General features: G+C 46.3%; 6 protein-coding genes across 6 annotated transcripts; 3 read left to right on the top strand and 3 right to left on the bottom strand.

The window, feature by feature from the left end:
• Positions 1 to 281: 281 nt before the first annotated feature.
• Positions 282 to 1,765, bottom strand: AGABI2DRAFT_120221 (hypothetical protein; the record flags this gene model as incomplete). Its single annotated transcript, XM_006463337.1, has 5 exons — positions 282 to 668; positions 719 to 1,021; positions 1,079 to 1,168; positions 1,216 to 1,416; positions 1,472 to 1,765. The coding sequence occupies 5 exons, from the start codon at positions 1,763 to 1,765 to the stop codon at positions 282 to 284; spliced, it is 1,275 nt and encodes a 424-aa protein (XP_006463400.1).
• A 1,347-nt stretch (positions 1,766 to 3,112) lies between these two features.
• AGABI2DRAFT_208153 (hypothetical protein) lies at positions 3,113 to 4,121 on the top strand (the record flags this gene model as incomplete). The annotated part of the gene is made up of 5 exons (XM_006463336.1): positions 3,113 to 3,246; positions 3,301 to 3,426; positions 3,473 to 3,544; positions 3,597 to 3,895; positions 3,946 to 4,121. The coding sequence occupies 5 exons, from the start codon at positions 3,113 to 3,115 to the stop codon at positions 4,119 to 4,121; spliced, it is 807 nt and encodes a 268-aa protein (XP_006463399.1).
• Positions 4,122 to 4,218: 97 nt separating this feature from the next.
• On the top strand, positions 4,219 to 6,699 carry AGABI2DRAFT_120219 (hypothetical protein; the record flags this gene model as incomplete). The annotated part of the gene is made up of 4 exons (XM_006463335.1): positions 4,219 to 4,227; positions 4,284 to 4,670; positions 4,730 to 5,006; positions 5,063 to 6,699. 4 exons carry the CDS (start codon positions 4,219 to 4,221, stop codon positions 6,697 to 6,699), a joined length of 2,310 nt encoding a protein of 769 aa, XP_006463398.1.
• Positions 6,700 to 7,142: 443 nt separating this feature from the next.
• AGABI2DRAFT_208152 (hypothetical protein) lies at positions 7,143 to 8,331 on the top strand. The gene is made up of 2 exons (XM_006463334.1): positions 7,143 to 7,263; positions 7,317 to 8,331. The coding sequence occupies exons 1-2, from the start codon at positions 7,192 to 7,194 to the stop codon at positions 8,277 to 8,279; spliced, it is 1,035 nt and encodes a 344-aa protein (XP_006463397.1). The 5' UTR covers positions 7,143 to 7,191; the 3' UTR covers positions 8,280 to 8,331.
• Positions 8,332 to 9,593: 1,262 nt separating this feature from the next.
• Positions 9,594 to 9,983, bottom strand: AGABI2DRAFT_194230 (hypothetical protein). Its single transcript, XM_006463333.1, has 2 exons — positions 9,742 to 9,983; positions 9,594 to 9,641 (listed from the first exon to the last, which is right to left on the bottom strand). The coding sequence occupies exons 1-2, from the start codon at positions 9,892 to 9,894 to the stop codon at positions 9,615 to 9,617; spliced, it is 180 nt and encodes a 59-aa protein (XP_006463396.1). The 5' UTR covers positions 9,895 to 9,983; the 3' UTR covers positions 9,594 to 9,614.
• Positions 9,984 to 14,277: 4,294 nt separating this feature from the next.
• Positions 14,278 to 17,591, bottom strand: AGABI2DRAFT_208148 (hypothetical protein; the record flags this gene model as incomplete). The annotated part of the gene is made up of 14 exons (XM_006463332.1): positions 14,278 to 14,377; positions 14,448 to 14,705; positions 14,786 to 14,961; positions 15,023 to 15,103; positions 15,161 to 15,375; positions 15,425 to 15,533; positions 15,587 to 15,896; positions 15,946 to 16,073; positions 16,131 to 16,333; positions 16,382 to 16,476; positions 16,534 to 16,912; positions 16,970 to 17,225; positions 17,282 to 17,394; positions 17,447 to 17,591. The coding sequence occupies 14 exons, from the start codon at positions 17,589 to 17,591 to the stop codon at positions 14,305 to 14,307; spliced, it is 2,541 nt and encodes an 846-aa protein (XP_006463395.1). The 3' UTR covers positions 14,278 to 14,304.
• Positions 17,592 to 17,637: the final 46 nt, after the last annotated feature.

Here is a 17,637-nt window from a genome sequence, read left to right as displayed (position 1 = left end):
AAGACACTTATTTAGAGGGTCTAGACATACATTATTTCCTGGACTCGACGGGACGCAAGCTACCTCATGAGATGGTCGGGTTTTGATACACCGAGGTCATATAAGCACCCCAGTGACAAACCATTTCAGAATCCTTACTAGAGGCGTTGGCTGGAACTTCAAACTATATTGTTCACGCTAAGCGCTCCCATACTACTCTCAAATAAAATAGAATCTATAAGTGCATTGCATTTTTCGGTCCATGATAAAAGGAAGGAACCAATGAACTATATCCTGAACCATTATGGGTAAAGCAGAGCCGCGGTACGAGAGCAGAAGCAAGTGACACGATAGAAAAACAAGCGCACAGCTGGAACAACAATGGACATTAGATCGTATGAGCAAAGCCATCTGAGAAAGGCAGTCCTAGTAGGGATTCGCGGTTCCTTGTAATCCTCCCATTCCTTGATAAAATCCGGCGAAAGATCCTTCCATCGGTCGTAAACGTCGTAAAGCTGACTTCCTTCTGGATCCGTCCAATAGCAGGTATATAGATCTGTGGTAGGAATTTTAGGTAGAAATTCTTCGAAGAATTCAAGTGCCTCCGCAGCAGTGAAGCGTTTAGGGATATTTCGCGTCGTCATCCTGTCAAAGAATGGTGCCAGCATGGGAATATGGCGGCATAAATGCTACTAATGTTCAGTAATAATGATTCATGCGAGCAGATGGATGAATTTACCTGATATTCTGTACAAAATACGTCTCCTAACATACCAACATCAAAGGCAAAAGGATCATAATCGAATTCACCTTGTGATGTATCATGTGTTTGCCACCCGGAGCTGATCCAAGACTCCCGGTAAGGCAACCGGCATCGTGTCCGATCTGTGTCAGGTGGAAGCATCATTGAAAGATCAAAATCGAATAGGCAATACTGCAGTGCATCAGCCCATTGGAGTCGTATTCTTGAGCGACTCTCCCGGTAAAATGTATCATCTTCGCCGGAAAAATGGTTCACGAGAACGTTGGAGAGCTTGATGTCCTATCGACGACATGTTACATGCCCAGTATGGTATTCAGACACCCTTGGAGGACGCACGCGGTGAAGGATATTGTGCCTATGCAGAAACGCAAGGGCCTTTGATTTCGGATTGGGCCACCTTCGGGACGGTACACGCAATCTCCCCATCTGGCGAAAAATTGGCATACGGTTCAATCTGTACAGGATCCATTCACTTGCCTAGGCATGACAACGAAAGAATATGGTCCATTCGAGAGTATATTCAGCACAGGAACAAGACAGTTCTCTTCGACCGCTTTCAGATCTTGCGACTGTAGAAAAGAGAGTATCTTATGTTCTTCGGAGTCTGTCGCGATGAGTTTGATGACGACATGGTGAGTTGGATCCTCGTTCTCCTGAGCGAATACTATCTTCCCCTGTCGGATGGCAATGGATCAGATGTATACTATGCGCCTGCTGCGAGAGGCTTACATTAGTATTGCGTCCGTGAAGTTTGCCGACGGTATTCTTTCCTGTGTCATAGTTTGGAAAGGGATAATCCATCTCTCCTGAAGTAGCACATTCAAGAACTGGATACGTGTTTGCTTCCAGCTCTCCCTCATATTCGGGATCATCGCGCTTATACAAAGTGTAGCCACGCTGCTTGAACCATTCGACACTGGAGGGCAAGTCCCAAAACGCGTGGCACTTTATCAAAGTGGTATAAGACTTGTCTTCAGGCGGGAATGGAAATGGTATCGCGATTGTAGCCTGCAAATCCGTCATGACCTCGGGAGGAAAGCGTAGAGGTTGGCGTGGTACAAGAAAGCAACAAAAAAACAGCCACGTGTACTTGACTGCCGAGTGTTTGGAGAAGTCTGGAGGGCGGAAGCGTGTATGCTGTGCCTACGTTGCGTTGCTGAAACGAGCAGGAGGGACCTGCGATGAACCTTATGAGCATGGGACGCAACTAAGCATGAACGTTGAACGTTGAACAACAGAGCAGACAGGGTATCCGGGGTCCTGATCTGCGCCGATATCTAGTTTGGGTCTAGTAAGTTGAGACTGGGCGCACCTCTTGCAGTATTTCGAAACGAAACCAACTTTCCCTGTGTCTAAAATATTGCCCGAATTCCCCCTCTCTCACACCGCCTTCCTTACTTGAATTTTAATACTTCGGTCAGACTGACGTTGCGGAGCTAGTGATGGGTATGAAGATTTTGATGGATACTTGCGATGAAAAATACAAGGGACACGAGCTGCACTTGAGCTGCACTGGGCTCGTGAACCGGACATTGATTAATTACCAAGGGCTGTATTAGCATCCAAGTAACGCTTCAGTTCTGATTTCCGGTCATTCGATAGATCTTGCGCCCCGAACCTGTATCTAGTCTAGGCAATGCTGTACTTTCTTCGGTATTCGTAATTCAACTAAGCTTCACGAATCTGTGATTGTTGCGAGAACATACAGCCTGTTTTAGTCGAGAAATATAAGTGAAACTCTCGAGGCGTTTAGGTTTTCTCCGTATAGGCAACGAAAACTATGAGACCCCGCGAGAGTCTATAATGATGGTTATCCATTCGGGTTCACCAGTGGCCTGAAGGAGACCCTTGAAAGCATTTGCCTGGAGAGATACTCTGGGTTGACAGTAAATGCAAGTGGGAACATTCGTAGTCCCTTCCTGCCCTTTCAAAAGCACAAGCGCGCCGTTCATATCATTTGGTGAAGAGATGCTCCGCATCAAGTCCAGATGGAACCCTGTACCATGGATTTCTCCGTGACCGGACGTGAGAAGAATCAACGAAATCTCCTTTTCTTTTATATTTATGGTTCGGTCAATTTCGAAATACGGAACCTCCATAAAATGCAGGAGCGATAGAAATGAAATTCCCCTGTGGTGTCTTGACCACCATGATTGTCCCCTCTTTTCCAACCCGTTCCTTGTTAATAGCCGCTCTGCTGGCCAGAGTCATTGAAATTTCGAAAGCCTCAACGCCTGCGACGCCCGGTTATGATGACCGAACTGCTGATCAAGGAATTGTGTGAGTAGTCGTATGCTCGATGGTACTCCGTCGTTGACACTTGAGAATCGTAGGCGCTGCGGTGTAGAGAATATCCCTGTCCCGGAGTTGATGAAGATCGAAGGAGAGTTTCAAAACCAGAGGGTCGTGACGGACGAGAGTCCTGGTTCCTTGAGCCCCATAACCGTCGACATGTACATTCATGTCATTTCTGCAAATGGTACAACTAGTGGGGGAAATGTATCGTGAGTGCTCGTCTGTGGTTATCCCGGCCTTCTGACATGGACTATGTGATCCAGAGATTCTCAGATTGTCCAACAGATGACCGTCTTGAATGCCGACTACCAGACGATGAACATTGATTTCAAGCTCGTAAACGTTACTCGAACCGTTAACCAGGATTGGTTCGGGGTGAAGCCCGACTCGTAAGTGGACCCTGTCCATCGTGGGGTATTGACCAAGGTCCTGTAGGACGCAGCAGACGGAGATGAAACAGCGCCTAAGACAAGGAGGTCCTGGAGATCTCAACGTTTATTTGAGCCGGTAAAGTCGTTTGTACCGTCCATAGTAGGATTAATCTAATTACGAGTTACAGCCTCGAGCCTCCCGGGTTATTAGGGTACTCGACTTTTCCGAAAGACGTCGGAAATCTGGAGGAAGACGGAGTTGTGATTCTTCATTCGTCGCTCCCGGGAGGGACAACGGAACCGTATAATGAGGGCCGTACATTGACGCACGAAGTCGGTCACTGGCTTGGGTTGTATCACACGTTCCAGGGCGGCTGCACTGACCCCGGGGACATGGTCGACGATACGCCTAGTGAAGCCAAGCCAGGGTATGGCTGTCCTGAGGGGAGAAAATCGTGCCCGCTGTCGATTGGCATAGATCTTATCCGTGAGTCCTAATTGATTTTGAGGACTAGATGTTGATAATTTCCACACAAGATAACTTTATGGATTATGGCGAAGATGGATGTTTGAATTCATTCACACCCGGCCAGACGGTGAGAGTGAGGCAGCAGATAAGCCATTTCAGACGACTTGCAGCGAAGCAAGGATCGCAGAATTCTGGGAAGCACCACCGTGGTCGTCGTTGGGGACAGAGACGAGACGTGTACTAGTACCTATAATTAGCATAATGTGGGACTGTTTGTTACATAAGCAATCGAACTAAGCTTTGTTGAACGCGGTTGAACGTCGACGCAGTGACTGCCCGCCATGGCCGACGTGAGTCGTCTTTCGATACGCGCTTAGACTGTCCTGCTCATTTACTGTATGTACAGGATTCCGAACACGGTCATAATTCCGTATATCTCCCGTATTTCGACCTCAACAACTTTGCGTGGCGTGCGCCGCGCCCCCAAGAGATTGAACAACGACGGGCAAACCTTGATGACCTTCTAATATTCGATATTCTTTTGAGGTCGGGTAGTGTTCGCTCCCCTGATATCCTCTATCCTCCCCATAACGAGCAATCACTCCTTCGTCTTCTCGAGGCCATTGAAAAATCCAACTACGACACACTCAAAAAGGACTGCTTGGTCTATTTCCTCCTCAAATGGCACCAGGATGGCAGAGAGGACAGATTTGCAATGCAGAAAAGTCTTCCACCACAATTCACCATCCTTGCGGATGCTTATTGGCACCTGGATTCAGGCATCAACGTTGCTGTAAGTCCCTTTCAACGCATGTGGATCCCAGGTCGCGTTCCTGACTGCAATCAATCCAGCGCGGTGTTTCCATACTTGCAGATGCGCGACTGAACAGAGATTATGCCTCCAAAATTCTACATGCTATTTCTTTATCGTCAGATGCTCATGCCCTCATACGGAGATATGTCCGCACAGCAAAACCACCTTTAATGGAGCCAGATGATATTGAACTTTATGCTCTCGCGCTGGCAGAATCAAGTTTATTGGAGGCATGGCAGTTTCAAAGGACATTCCATGAGTCGAATGAAGTACGACCACGTCTGATGCAGAAACTATTGGAATGGTGTGTTGCACGTACGTATTATATATGTCGTTGCTGTTCCTTCTTCGATTCTTATGCTTTTGTGCAGCAAAGCCCAGGCCTTCAGCCTTGATGCAATTACTGAGTCTTCCGCTTTCGAAATTCGAAGAGTCCATTCTTCATTCATATGTTCTTCGACCTCCTACGACGCTCCCGCTTGATGCGCTACCCTTGCTTCAAGATTTAGTTTGTGTGCGAATGATCCAGCTCGGCAGATATGTTGAAGCCATTCGCATGGACCGAGAGTTCACTTCTTTAAAAGCGGGTCTGAACACCCGCCAAGCACAAGAGCGGTCCAAGATGGTCCAAGATTTATATGATGCCCTCCCTGCTGTAGAGCGGACCTACATAGATCTGGAACTTGCTTCACCTCCATCCGGGATTCACCACAGAGCTGGTCAGAAGCCCCCACCCGGGGAAGATGTTGACATGTCGCTATCATGGGAAGAAGTACGTCCCCCTGATCTCCAGGCTTCAGCGTCGAAACTTTCTACGTCGCGTACCATTCCCGAACGTGCCAATGCGCCCCGGTTTGGAGGCCCCATACCATCAGTGCCTACATTACCCACTATTCCTACTCCTTCACCACTTGCCAAGAGCTTCGGTGGTCTTACAAGTACTCCTCGCCAAAATCCCTCTCCGCCGTCCTTCACGAGCCCTTCTGGCTCACGGCCTCATCCTTCACTCAGCAACACCGCTGGTCGCTTAGTGCTCGGCACGTTGCCCCATGTCTCTTCTCCCCTCACCGGTGCCAAACTCTCCACTCCCACATCTAACAACTCGTTTGTGTCCGCAAACCAACAACCCAATGCTTTCTATAAGCCTCCCCCAAGAACCAATGGCCATGCACCACCGATATTTCCGGCTGTTCAATCCAAAGCTAATGGAAGCCCTGCTATCCAAAAGCCGGAAGATGCCGAAGCAGAAGATGCAAACATGAAGGAAGAGGAGACTCAAGAACAAGAAGTCCAGGAACAAGTGGATGATCATCATGAGATGTCAGAGCCAAAGCCTACTGAAGAACGACAGGAGCTTGGGTTTTCCGTCTTCGAAAATGAAATCTCCAGCCGAGCCAGTGCCAGAAACAAAAGGACTGGTGCTTCTTCCAAAACAACGCCCATTTCGGAATCAGCTTCAGCGAGTATGAAACGGAAAGTTCCTGGTTCGTTTAGTGATGGTGACGAAGATGAGGAGATGGATGGGGTCGAACATCATACAGGCAAAACACAAGAGTCGGAGGGGGAAGAAGAAAGCATCTCCGGTCGCGCGGCACAACCACGAAAATCGCTGTCTACTCGTAGTACCGCGTCGCGCGGTTATAAGAAGGCGAAACCAAAGAGAAACGAATCGCGGGATTCCAAACGCCGTCGCAACTCTCCCCAACCAACTCTTCCGGGCTCACTCATGGAAGAAGTGGAAGAAGAGGAAGAAGACCATGTTGCACCACTTCGCAGTACCAAAAGCACAAGCAGAAATAAATCGGGTCGCCTCTCTCGCGGATCGACGGCGTCCGATTTGGCTGATGAACTTGGAGAAGGCGTTCAAACTCGTAGGAGGTCAAGCAGGTTATCGACTGGCGCATCTACGGGCAGCGTAGATGGAGATATGTCGCCCAGGAAGTCGACACGGACGAAAAAGCCAACTGTAAAAAAGGCTAGCGCAGTACGGAAAAAGCGTACTAATTGATAACCCTGGATCTTTCATTTTTCTCTTTTTTTTCTCAACTCTGGGATAGGCAAACACTACCATCGCCAAATCCGATAAGAGCTCTTCCAATGTCCGATACTATGCTCTCACGAAGGAATTCTTTTATAATGTTACGATTAAACATAAGGACCTCAATAGATCCGAGTACTTTATGCATTTACTTGCGTATCTTTCTACATGTACCAAAGGGAGGAGAGGGAGAATGGAGTTGAACATGTGATGTTTTCGAATGTTTCTATTGAAAATCGCATGGATGATCAACATTCAACGCCAGAACAACTACGCCAGAACAACTTTCTTTTGGCTCCTCACACTAGTACCTCGGCACCGTTCTACTAAATGGGAAGACCATTTGACGTCACTTCGTCGGCTCCAACGGCTAAACTTGGATCAACCACAGGTGACTCACCATCATATGGTCTGTTGTGAGATTTAAAAATCACACAGTTGCATTATCTCTGGAATCTAAGAATGGCATCCGCCGGGCAACCCAAGTTGACAGATTTTAAGGTCTTGGTCTTCGACGTCTACGGTACCCTAGCCGTAAGTTACCATTTCTCCTCTCGATTCATGGGCATACAATTCATGGACTATAGGATTGGGAATCGGGTATATACGAAGGACTCAAGCCCCTGTTCGATCAATACCCCGCCCAAAAATGGGATCGCAAAGCAATTCTAGCAGCATATTCGGCAGTTGAACACGATCTTGCGGTTCAGTTCCCTGACATGCTCTACTCGGACCTCCTTGCCAAAATATCGGAAACTTTAGAAGGAAGATTGAAAGCTCAGGCCGGAAATTCAGGCTCGGCAACTACTGCCGATAGTAGTGCTGTTACGTCCGCCGCAGGAGGGACGACTGCCACCACCAGTTCAGCTGCATCATCTACAGCTCAGACATCTACCACCTCTTCCGATGCAAACCATCATGTAACCTTTGGCCGATCTATCCCAAATTGGCACATCTTTCCTGACAGCTCAGCCGCCCTTCATGAGCTCGCCAAAGACTATAAGTTGGTCGTCCTTTCCAACGTCGATCATGATTCATTCCGACACACTCATGCTAAATTGTCTCTCGGCTCTCCCGCCTCCAACGCCCAAGAACTCGAGACATATACGAACCCTCTTTCTTCAAGCTCTACATCCGCAGTATCCGCTGCTGATGAACATAAACCACTTTATGCGAAATACTGGCATCCTCAAGAAACCCCCAATTCTCGATCCCCGTTCTCGCTCGTTCTTACTGCCCAAGATACAAAGTGTTACAAACCCGCCTTAGGTGGATTCAATACTGTATTGGAGTGTATCGGGACAGATCCTACGTTGTTGGGTAATTTGGGATTGAGTGCAGAACAGGTCAAAGAGAAGGTGTTGATCGTCGCACAGAGTTTGACTCACGATCATGAGGCTGCCCACCAATTGGGGTTGACAAGTGCTTGGATTGATAGGCAAGATGCACTTACTTGTAGAGAAGCTCCCGTGAAAAGGTGGACATGGAAGTTTGAAACACTCGGGCAAATGGCGGAGGCGGTTGCGAAAGAGAAGAAAACCTTGGGCTAGGATTTCGTGGCAATGTTTGATACCAACATAAACGAATAGATGTTGTAAAACCTTGATCTCATTCCCTTAATGGGTCTCTACGCAGTATAACAGCTGGCTGCACGACTACATGGCGATCGGATCAGTACAAGACCAATACCCGGTGAATGAATTGTGTATACACGGAACGGTCAGGTCCAATATTGCAACATTGAAGGCTGAGGGGACCTGTAAAAGTAAAGCTCATGCAAGTAAAGCTCATGCAGAACAGACAGAGTCTATAAATGGCCAAGGAATAACAATTCACATGGGTCATGATCATAAGCTCTGAGTTGGCAATATAGCGTATTGAGGAAATACAATCAGTCTAACGATTCCGGCGCCTACGAAATGAGTCTCAGTAAGAAAAGCGAAGAAAAGCGATTATCTCAATCAATCAAGATCCTCACTGAGTTCTCCTTCATTCAAAAACTTCGAAGGACATACCCCATCACAGCAAATAGGAATCGAAGTCATCGGGTGTCGGAAGACTGCAAGGTTGAAAAAACATACGCGCCATAGTCAACAGTGATCAGGCTGCAAGCAGTGAGTCCCACACCATCTAAGATTGTGTAACTATGAGCACAACTCTTGAACTTCACTTCAATATAACCTTACAGGGCACCTTAGTGATCCATAGGAACGAAACCGGCTATAGAGCCACCAAGCAGTAGATACCGCCGACACCATTCAGCTGGGCGAACAATCTCTACGCAGCCACAATGAAGAAAACAGACAGGGATTTGAACGTGATAACCAGTAAGGATTGATGTGTGGAATTGCTGACTCCTTTCGAGAATCCCAGGGATCTTATAACTTCAAAACCTTATCGAAGTCCCTCGAGGCTCGCATGCACTCGAATAGAGATCGTTGGTCTTGGCAAAGAGAACAATGATCATTCTCAATCTTGAAGATGCCTTTATATACGAGATCAACGTCATTTCCCATAAGTGAGAACAGCATATCATAGGTGTTGAAAGGAACTGGCCACCTGTCATTTCCCGAGTCTGGGAATTCGGAAGTTGAGCCCACCTGGCAAAATCTTGATTAATACTCGAGCACAAAGTCAATAGGGAATTTCTGATGCGGTTAAAGCCTATAATGAAAATTCTTGGCATCTTCTTTGACTCGGGGCTCCGACGCGGATAAAGCCAGGATAAAGCCTGCAAGGAAGGACTTGGCATTTCATTAAAATTTGAATTGCAACTCCGAGGATCGTGTTGGCACTGTTATGTGAACATAAAAAATGTATGAGATATTGACAGGCTCTAGCTTCGCGACAAAACGAGAACGGATAGAAAGCAACGACGCGGGGGGTCATTTCCAATCTCGGGATAGGTAAATCTTAGAACATTTGTAGTTTTCCGACGCGCATGGACAGTATCCGAGATTGAGCGATAGGCCATTAGTTTTTTCTTCAAGCCATTAAACCTGAAGGACTTACAGTCGCTAGCTGGAATTTAGATTGCGCCGAAAGTGAACTAGTGACCGGCTCTCTCGTCAAAGGTTTAGCGCCAGGCCAGAACGTAACCTCGGGGCAGGGACGCGAATGAACATAATGAGGCACCGCACATGCATCCAGCTGCATATCGACCATGATTTGGGTGGGGTATCTACCGTTCGCAATTTGCAGACGTTTCTTTCGAAGAAAAGTGCAGGCTGGTAGGAACCTTCAGCCCAAGGTTGTAAGCGCGCACACCAAAGTCGGTGGAGTTCGGCGAATCGGCTGGTAGTCAGGTCTATTCAGGTCCGCTTGACGTGAAGCACGAAATGTATGAACGGGGTCTTTTGGAGCCCGGCCATGTCGGCGTGTTGCGAGTGATCTAGAGCCAGCAATGTCGATCACAGAGCCATTGCTAGAGAGAATAGATCACCTCATCCAGCGCGTTTCAGGAAATCCGACTGAATTATCAGTTGGAACTTGAAGGGGGCTAAAAGGAGTCGCATTTTCGCACATTTGATTGTCGTTCGCCGCACAACTACCGGGGCGGCATCAGCTATAAATAGACCAATAAAATCTAAACCTCTCCCATGAAGCCAATTTGCCAATCCCTCTCTGTCCAAGACCCGTGCATTGTCCATGAAATTTGCACAGTATGTTTGTTCTTTGTAGTGCTCAAATGGCTCGATAATTATTGCTGTGTAGAAACCTCGAAGACACTCAGGTATGAAGTAATCTCGCTGTTTCAGCTGTTTCTTCACGCTCTGTATCAATACTTCGCAGACTCCGGAATGGAAAAGGGCCTACCTGTACGCTTTGTTTCCATATCCAATACTTGGTGCTGACTTGCTCCCGTAAAAAACATACAGTGATTACCGTGGCTTGAAAAAATTCATCAGTGTCATCAGACGAGCACATGAAGCTGCTGCCTTCCGTGAACCTTCCCTCCGCTCCCCGATTGCCAAATATACCGCCCCAGACACGCATCGTTTTGTTGTCTCTGCTGGGGCCGATAATGTCGGAAAGTCTCCTAGATTCGGTAACTCTGTGGCAGATGCTACTCAGAGGACGGAACAGGAGGGTTCTGTTTCGAGTCCACAGTTACCAGGAAACTTTTCACATCGGCGACGCTTTTCCGTATTGAGTATGGGGGGACATCGGGTAGCGGGTCGATCCTATTCTGTTCGATGTTCGACCTTTATTCTATACCGACATATGTTCACTCTGACACTTCCCTGCAGCTGGTAAAACCCCTGCACGTCCTGTAAATCCTATGGCAGCACTGCCCTTGGGTGAACTTCGTACTCATTTATCACCTCAAGAGGAAGCCTTCTTCGACCACCTTGATGCGCAATTGGAAAAAGTGGAATCATTTTATTCAGCTCGGGAGGGGGAATTGATAGCTCGTACAGCCCTACTCCAACAACAGTTACTCGAGCTCCAAGATCACAGCAGGGCCATTCATGTCGGGTTTCCAAAACCGTCTTCCTTAACGATGTCGCATTTATTTTGTCTTTTTAGCAAAAAACAGATTCTAGGAATACATGGGCTTCCGGAGTCACAACTGCGCTCAAAGTCAAATTTAGACCCCACCCAGCAATAGATATACCAGCAAGTCATAGCCCGGGTAAGAAATCAACAGTGACATCACTGGTGAGTCATGTTCTTCCCGTTTGAAATTAGAAATTTAAGTGGAGGAACGTCGCGACAAAGCAGGATGAAGTAAGCCAGTCTAAAATAGTCTCATCCCCGGGTGGAAAACCAAATGGTGAAGGGAGTGGTGCCCGGAATCACGACACAGGCCAACACGATGTCCCGCAACTTTCTGAACTGGATCATTATTTGTACGCAAAGAAGAACCTTAAGAAGGCTGCTCTTGAGCACTATCGGTAGACTTTCCACCGTTTCTTTCCTTCGGTGGTATTTTGACTAATCTATTGTATTGTGATTATCAGAGGACTAGAGTTGTTGCAAAATTACCGTGTACGTACGGCGAGTCGAAAAAGGGACCTAGCGCGCTCATAATCACATCAGATATTGAATCTCACAGGCTTTCGTAAAGCCTTGAAAAAATTCGAGAAAGTGACGAAAGTGTGTGCGCTTTTGCTTTGAACAATAGTCCTTAATAGTTTTCATCCTGTCACAGATTCGGGCACAGGAACAGTATATGGTTGAAAAGGTGTCGAGATTCCGCAGTTATTTGTCTTTTGTTTTCTTACGTCTGTGTTCAGGTCGATAGTGGTGTTCTGGGCTCCGATAAGACTTTACAGGACATGCAGAGGACAATGCAGGAGCTATACGCACAGGCGTTTCGTGCGTTATCTCAATGATTGAGCCAGTTTATGAACTGAGTGTAGCATCTTTACAGTTGGAGGCGATGTTAAAAGAGCAATGGGACGTTTACGGGGCGGTGCTCGGACTAAAACCCATCACTTCAGCACTTTCCGATCGGGACTCTTGATTGGCGTTGGTCTACCGGCCCTTGCAGCTGGCATCTATCAAAGTAAGTCAAGTATGTCATTCCACAGACATTCTCTTGATTTCATTTTACCAGGTACTTTGGACATCTCTTATGACAGTATTGAAGCTTTCGATGCTTTACTCTATATCTACGGTGTATTGTTCATCCCCGTTTGCTTCTCTCTGTTAGTCGGTCTCAACGTAGTCGTCTGGGCTCGGTCTCGTGTAAATTATTCATTTATATTCGGTATGTAGTCATATCCTCCGCTCACCGCTTCTCATTCATTCTATTCAGAATTCGATATTCGAACTCGGCTGGATTACCGAGAGTATTTTGAAGTAGGTAACTCAATTTCCAGATTCATTAGCACCTGTGACATTTTTTTTTACAAGATCCCGAGCTTTTTGTTTGCGACGTTATGCTATGCTTTCTGGCTATCCTTTGCTCGTATAGGTTTCCCAAGTATTTCACCACATGTGTGGCCTCTCGTATGGCTTGGATTGACTGCTACAATTCTCTTTGATCCCTTACCTTTCCAATCCCGTCCCTCGAGGTACTGGATATTGAGGAAACTCGGGAGGTTATTTATCTCGGGTACCCAACGTGTTGAGGTATATCTCTTTGTCTGCTTCTTTCCGCCGAGTGGCTCACCGTTCCTCAGTTCGCAGATTTCTGGCTTGGGTATGTTTCCTCAGCAATCAATTGTTGAGACCAAGGATGTGATACTTTTAATCTCCTGCAGTGACCAACTCTGCAGCCTCGTTTTTACATTGTCAAATCTATACTTGTTCGCTTGCCTATATGCTGAGGACTTCAACGAAGACTGGAGCAACTGTACTACCCAGGCGAATACTTGGCCCATTGTGTTCTTGCTCTCTGCATTGCCCTTCATCATCCGTCTAATTCAAAGTATCAAACGTTATGCGGACTCCGGCCTTGTGACTCACTTGATCAATGTACGAAATTCTCGCACTTTCATAGTTTTCGGGTGCTTACTCATGCTCATCAAAAGGGAGGAAAATATGGAGTCGGTATCTTATATTATCTATTTTACACTCTATGGAGGCATCAGAGTAAGCCAGTTTTTTCCATCTGTCGCATCATCTATCAACAAGCCCGATCGTTTCTAAGGAACGCACTATAATACGCTTTTTGTGATTTGGTTAGTATTCGGCATCAGTTATACTATCTACGCAGCAACTTGGGTCAGTCTCTTCGTATTATTTTGAAGGCTACCGAGTTTAAATTTGAAAAACAGGATTTCTTAATGGATTGGTCCTTGTTGAAACCTCATGCCAAGCATTTTCTGCTCCGAGATGAACTCGGATACTCTAATCATGCATATGTAAGTCATCTTTTGGTAATTCATAATGAAGTAAGCAAATACTGAGAGATACTTCTGCAGTTATATTACTTCGCTATGGTGAGCCCGTCGCTTACTTCCTATAATAAACATCGATAGATTAATTGCACCTAGGTGACCAACGTGCTTATCCGCTTTTCTTGGGTAATCTATATCCCACAAAGTGGTCCGAGTTCGTTGATCCGGTCCTTCGTTGTCGGATTCTTAGAAATGCTGCGTCGGGTCCAATGGAACTTCTGTCAGTCTGTATCTCTCTATACTCCAATACCTCTGCTGACAGTTAGGACCAGATCGGCTGGAAAACGAACATCTTGGTAACATGGATCAATATCGTGTCACGAGAGAAGTTCCTCTCCCATACACATTCGATCACCATAGTACAGATGAAGACGAGGGGCCCGTCTCCAAATCACGTTCCTCTAATCATGAAAAAAGAATTAACGAAAGAAACTAACGAATTATCATTTGACGCTATTAGAAGTCTCTGGTTATCTCTCTTTATGAATAACTAACGCTACGATACGACCATATCTCAATCCATTTCCACCATCTACAAGTGCACCTGATTGATCTTTTTTTCCAAGATAGCATAGTTTTTAGTCTAACAGTGTACGTCCTAGGCCTTGTATCCCTTAATGACACATAGCCGAATAGACCACCGACCTTCGGAGCCGGGTTTGAAGAAAAATGTCAGCATAATATTTCGACTAATGATATCGCTAACGAGGCGCAAGGTGACAGATTACTTCATACTAGAAGCGATCTGATCTAATTCACGTAAGATCAAAGAATTAGGACATTTTTTCCGAATCTCCCTGTTAAAAGAAGTAATTGTTAACATCCTTGATCCCAATCGAAAAGACCCTGCCGCCAGGCTTGACTTACTCCAATTTGACCTTATCTCCGCGCTCTTTACATTCCTTCCCAGCCAACCGCCATTCCCCGCATTCCACATACAAATCGACCCTCTTTGGTGAATCGCAACGACCAACATACATGACAGCTTCTTTCGCATGACCCTTCTCCACAAGATGCCGTACAAATGATTCATAACCTATTGGACTTCTCTTCGTTCTTGAAAAAGCGTCTAACCCTTCAAAGTCCTTGATTTCTGTCAACGCGTGTAATTTGAGATACCAGAATCTGAATAGGCGATAAGAGAAAAAGGAAAAAAAGTTTTTGAGTGTCATTCCTTTTGGTGAACTGGTGTTGAAACACTTTACCGTCTATCTGGGACCTTGAAGTCTGACCTGATCTTCTCAGCTCGTTTAGACATTCCATTAACGATGCATTCCCTAATCGTTTCATTCACACTTAACCCAAAGAATGAAATCTTTCCGTCGGCCTCCTTCTCGAGCTGTTGCTGAAATGTTAAAAGGCGAGCGCTGTCATCCATCGTCTAAAACAGCATATCAATTAAGTAATGCCAACCGATGAAGCATTTCACTTGTATGCCACACCTTAGCCTCAAAAGCACGATCTTTATCTTCCGAGAAGAACTTCTGTGCCGATTTGACAAGTGACAACTTCGCCGCCTGATCCTGGAAAAGTGACGAGATTAAGCGATGTTAATGAAGAATGAAGAAAGCCAGGCTCACAGTCGCACTTGAAGCCTCTTCAAGAGACAGTGTAGCACTCTCCACCCTTCTATCATCCGAATAATAGAAGTCCCTGAGCATTTCCCGGTCCTGCTCTCGCGCATACACTTGAAGTAATCTACTAGCTGGCGCAAGTCGATTACCGCCTTCTTCAATCAATTGAAAGAATGACCCCAAGGGAAGTCTTTTGTGCAAGTCAAGCAATACGTAGTAGACTTATATCTACGTTAGCAAGTGAAAGGACAGACCAAAAGAAGAACCCACCCATATCCGTATCACCACTATTCACGGCTTTGTTCAATGCTAAACGGTCTTCCTTCATTTTCAATAGCAGGGGAACCTGATCAGAAGCCCTAGTTTCATGGTCAAGCAGCTGTTCAGTCAAAGTCAGAAAAGTGACCACTGAGTGCAAATGAGTATTCTAACTTTCGTAGCAAGGCCTGTACGACCAAGCTCCCATGCGCGCTTCGCAATATCCGCATAGCTCACGTCTATACTTCCCACCTGCACGAATTTTTCAACAATTGCCGCACAAATTTCATCATCACCATCCAACTCAGCATCCTTCCCTGCACCCGTAGCTGACGGACGTGTTTGCGCAATCTTGGCACATGCCCAATGCATCAACACAAGGTCAGGTTTCAGGTTCAAGAAGGAAGATATACGCAAAGCCACAAGGTGGAGGTTCCGAGACGTAAGTCGTGTTATGAGATGAGAAGGAGAAGCGTAGTTGTATCTAACAAGGCATTAGCTGCGGCTCTACGAAAGAATTTTCGCAAACCTACTCCAAGTATGTCAGCGGTATGCCTATTTCATAATAGCGAACAGCGTTTAACACTTTCAAAGTTTGACCCATGTTGACGAAGTCTGTAGGATTGTGGAAATCCAAATAACCGCGCCCAAACTTGGCTGCCTATACAAATCGCTCAATAAGTACGCCAATAAGATAGCAGACGGGATAAACACGGACATTGAGAAGTCGACGTTGCCAATAAGGTTCCCATTCTTGACCGGCTGCTTCGATGCACTCATCAACCGCTTTCGCGAGCTCAGGCTTTATACTACGGATACTTTCGTCCGCTTTCGGCGAACGATTGGTGAAACTCTCCCAAGCATCGAAGAGTATTGCCGAAGAAGAGGTCGATCCTGGTCGAAAGATGGACAGGGTAGAAGCTACAATCGCTCAGAAGATGATAGTCAAAGGAAGTCTGGGTGATTTACCTGGCACTTTTTGAAGAAAATCGCAAACCTCGGGTCCTATTACACGAACACCGTCCATTTCAGTTACAGCAAACAGAGGGCCGGTGTAGAAATATCTGTATCACAAACATGAGAATAGATATTTGCGGTATATGCAAAGGGCAGTTACTTACTGCAGAATATCGCCAGGAGGACCTACCAGGACAGCAAGACCATCCCACGTCAGTAGAATAGCATCATTACCACACCATTCGACTTGTTTCACAGATCCTTCAGCACCAACCACATTGTTGGTATCGAATTCAATCATGCTGCGTTGAAAATCCGTTGAAACAACCCATAACATTCCAGAGAAAGTAACCAATGCAAGAAGTTTGCCATTCGGTGAAGGGGATATATGTGTAAAAGGGCCCTTGTTGATACGTTGATCAACACTTTCAAGATTGTCCACAGTATAAATGGTGGCCTCGACTGAGAGTAAAACCTCGACGTGTCGCGAGATATTAAGATCTGGAGGAATGATAGTCCATGCGTGTGGCGGCTCAGAAAGACCTCGAAATCAAAAATAAAATGATGTTAAGCCATATTATATTCGTATCAAGGACTTACCTGTATTGGCCAACGTCAACGATCGTCCTCCATCCCAATCCTTGACCTCTAACAGAGTATAGTTGTTAGTCAGCGCAACGAGTCCATTATCGTGTATCCGCGCGTCAAGGACACCCAGTTCAGCAGCTTCAGTCCCTAACGAATATTGCTGATATTCGCCTTGAAGATCATATATGCGATACACGCCTTCTTCATTCAACAACACGAGTCGTTCATCCAATGTCCAGCCAAAGCGTACAATTTTCGCTCTATCCCACTAAAAATGTCATGAATTAGCATCATTAAAACGCGGTGACAACAGAGAAAATCCACACTAAGGGAAAGAACTGGCTCGCCTGCAAGCGAGTAGACTTGCACTTGTGATTTGGACATTGCGGGAACGGAGCGATTGAAGGTTACGATTTTGCTAGTATCGCGCATAAGTGCTATGAAAGCATAAGCACCCAAAGGGATGAAGAAAGTACCCAGGATCCATACCTATGGGACCACCATACCGACATCCCGCAATGATATAGTCGCTGAGGTCGGGCAACCTGCCAGAGACATTGTATAGGCGCTGCCGACGATAAAAGACATTGCCTTCCTGCATAGCCTGCCATGACGTGGTCGGGTGTTCCTCCATGATGGCTAGTGGTGAGTAGCAGAACCGAGAGTTATAGCAGATGCAT

The sequence above is a fragment of the Agaricus bisporus genome (genome assembly GCF_000300575.1).
Source record: "Agaricus bisporus var. bisporus H97 unplaced genomic scaffold AGABI2scaffold_8, whole genome shotgun sequence".
Lineage (NCBI taxonomy): Eukaryota > Fungi > Basidiomycota > Agaricomycetes > Agaricales > Agaricaceae > Agaricus > Agaricus bisporus.
The sequence above is the reverse complement of the archived record's forward strand: the minus strand, read 5'-3'. Positions and strand labels throughout refer to the sequence as shown.

Bases quoted from the DNA above. Each gene is read 5' to 3' on its own strand.
- AGABI2DRAFT_208152 (XM_006463334.1), top strand. From the start codon at position 7,192: ATGGCATCCGCCGGGCAACCCAAGTTGACAGATTTTAAGGTCTTGGTC. The intron at 7,264-7,316 runs GTAAGTTACCAT...CATGGACTATAG, and splicing joins ACGTCTACGGTACCCTAGCC to GATTGGGAATCGGGTATATA.
- AGABI2DRAFT_194230 (XM_006463333.1), bottom strand. From the start codon at position 9,894: ATGGTCGATATGCAGCTGGATGCATGTGCGGTGCCTCATTATGTTCAT. The intron at 9,642-9,741 runs GTAAGTCCTTCA...AAATGTTCTAAG, and splicing joins CTAAATTCCAGCTAGCGACT to ATTTACCTATCCCGAGATTG.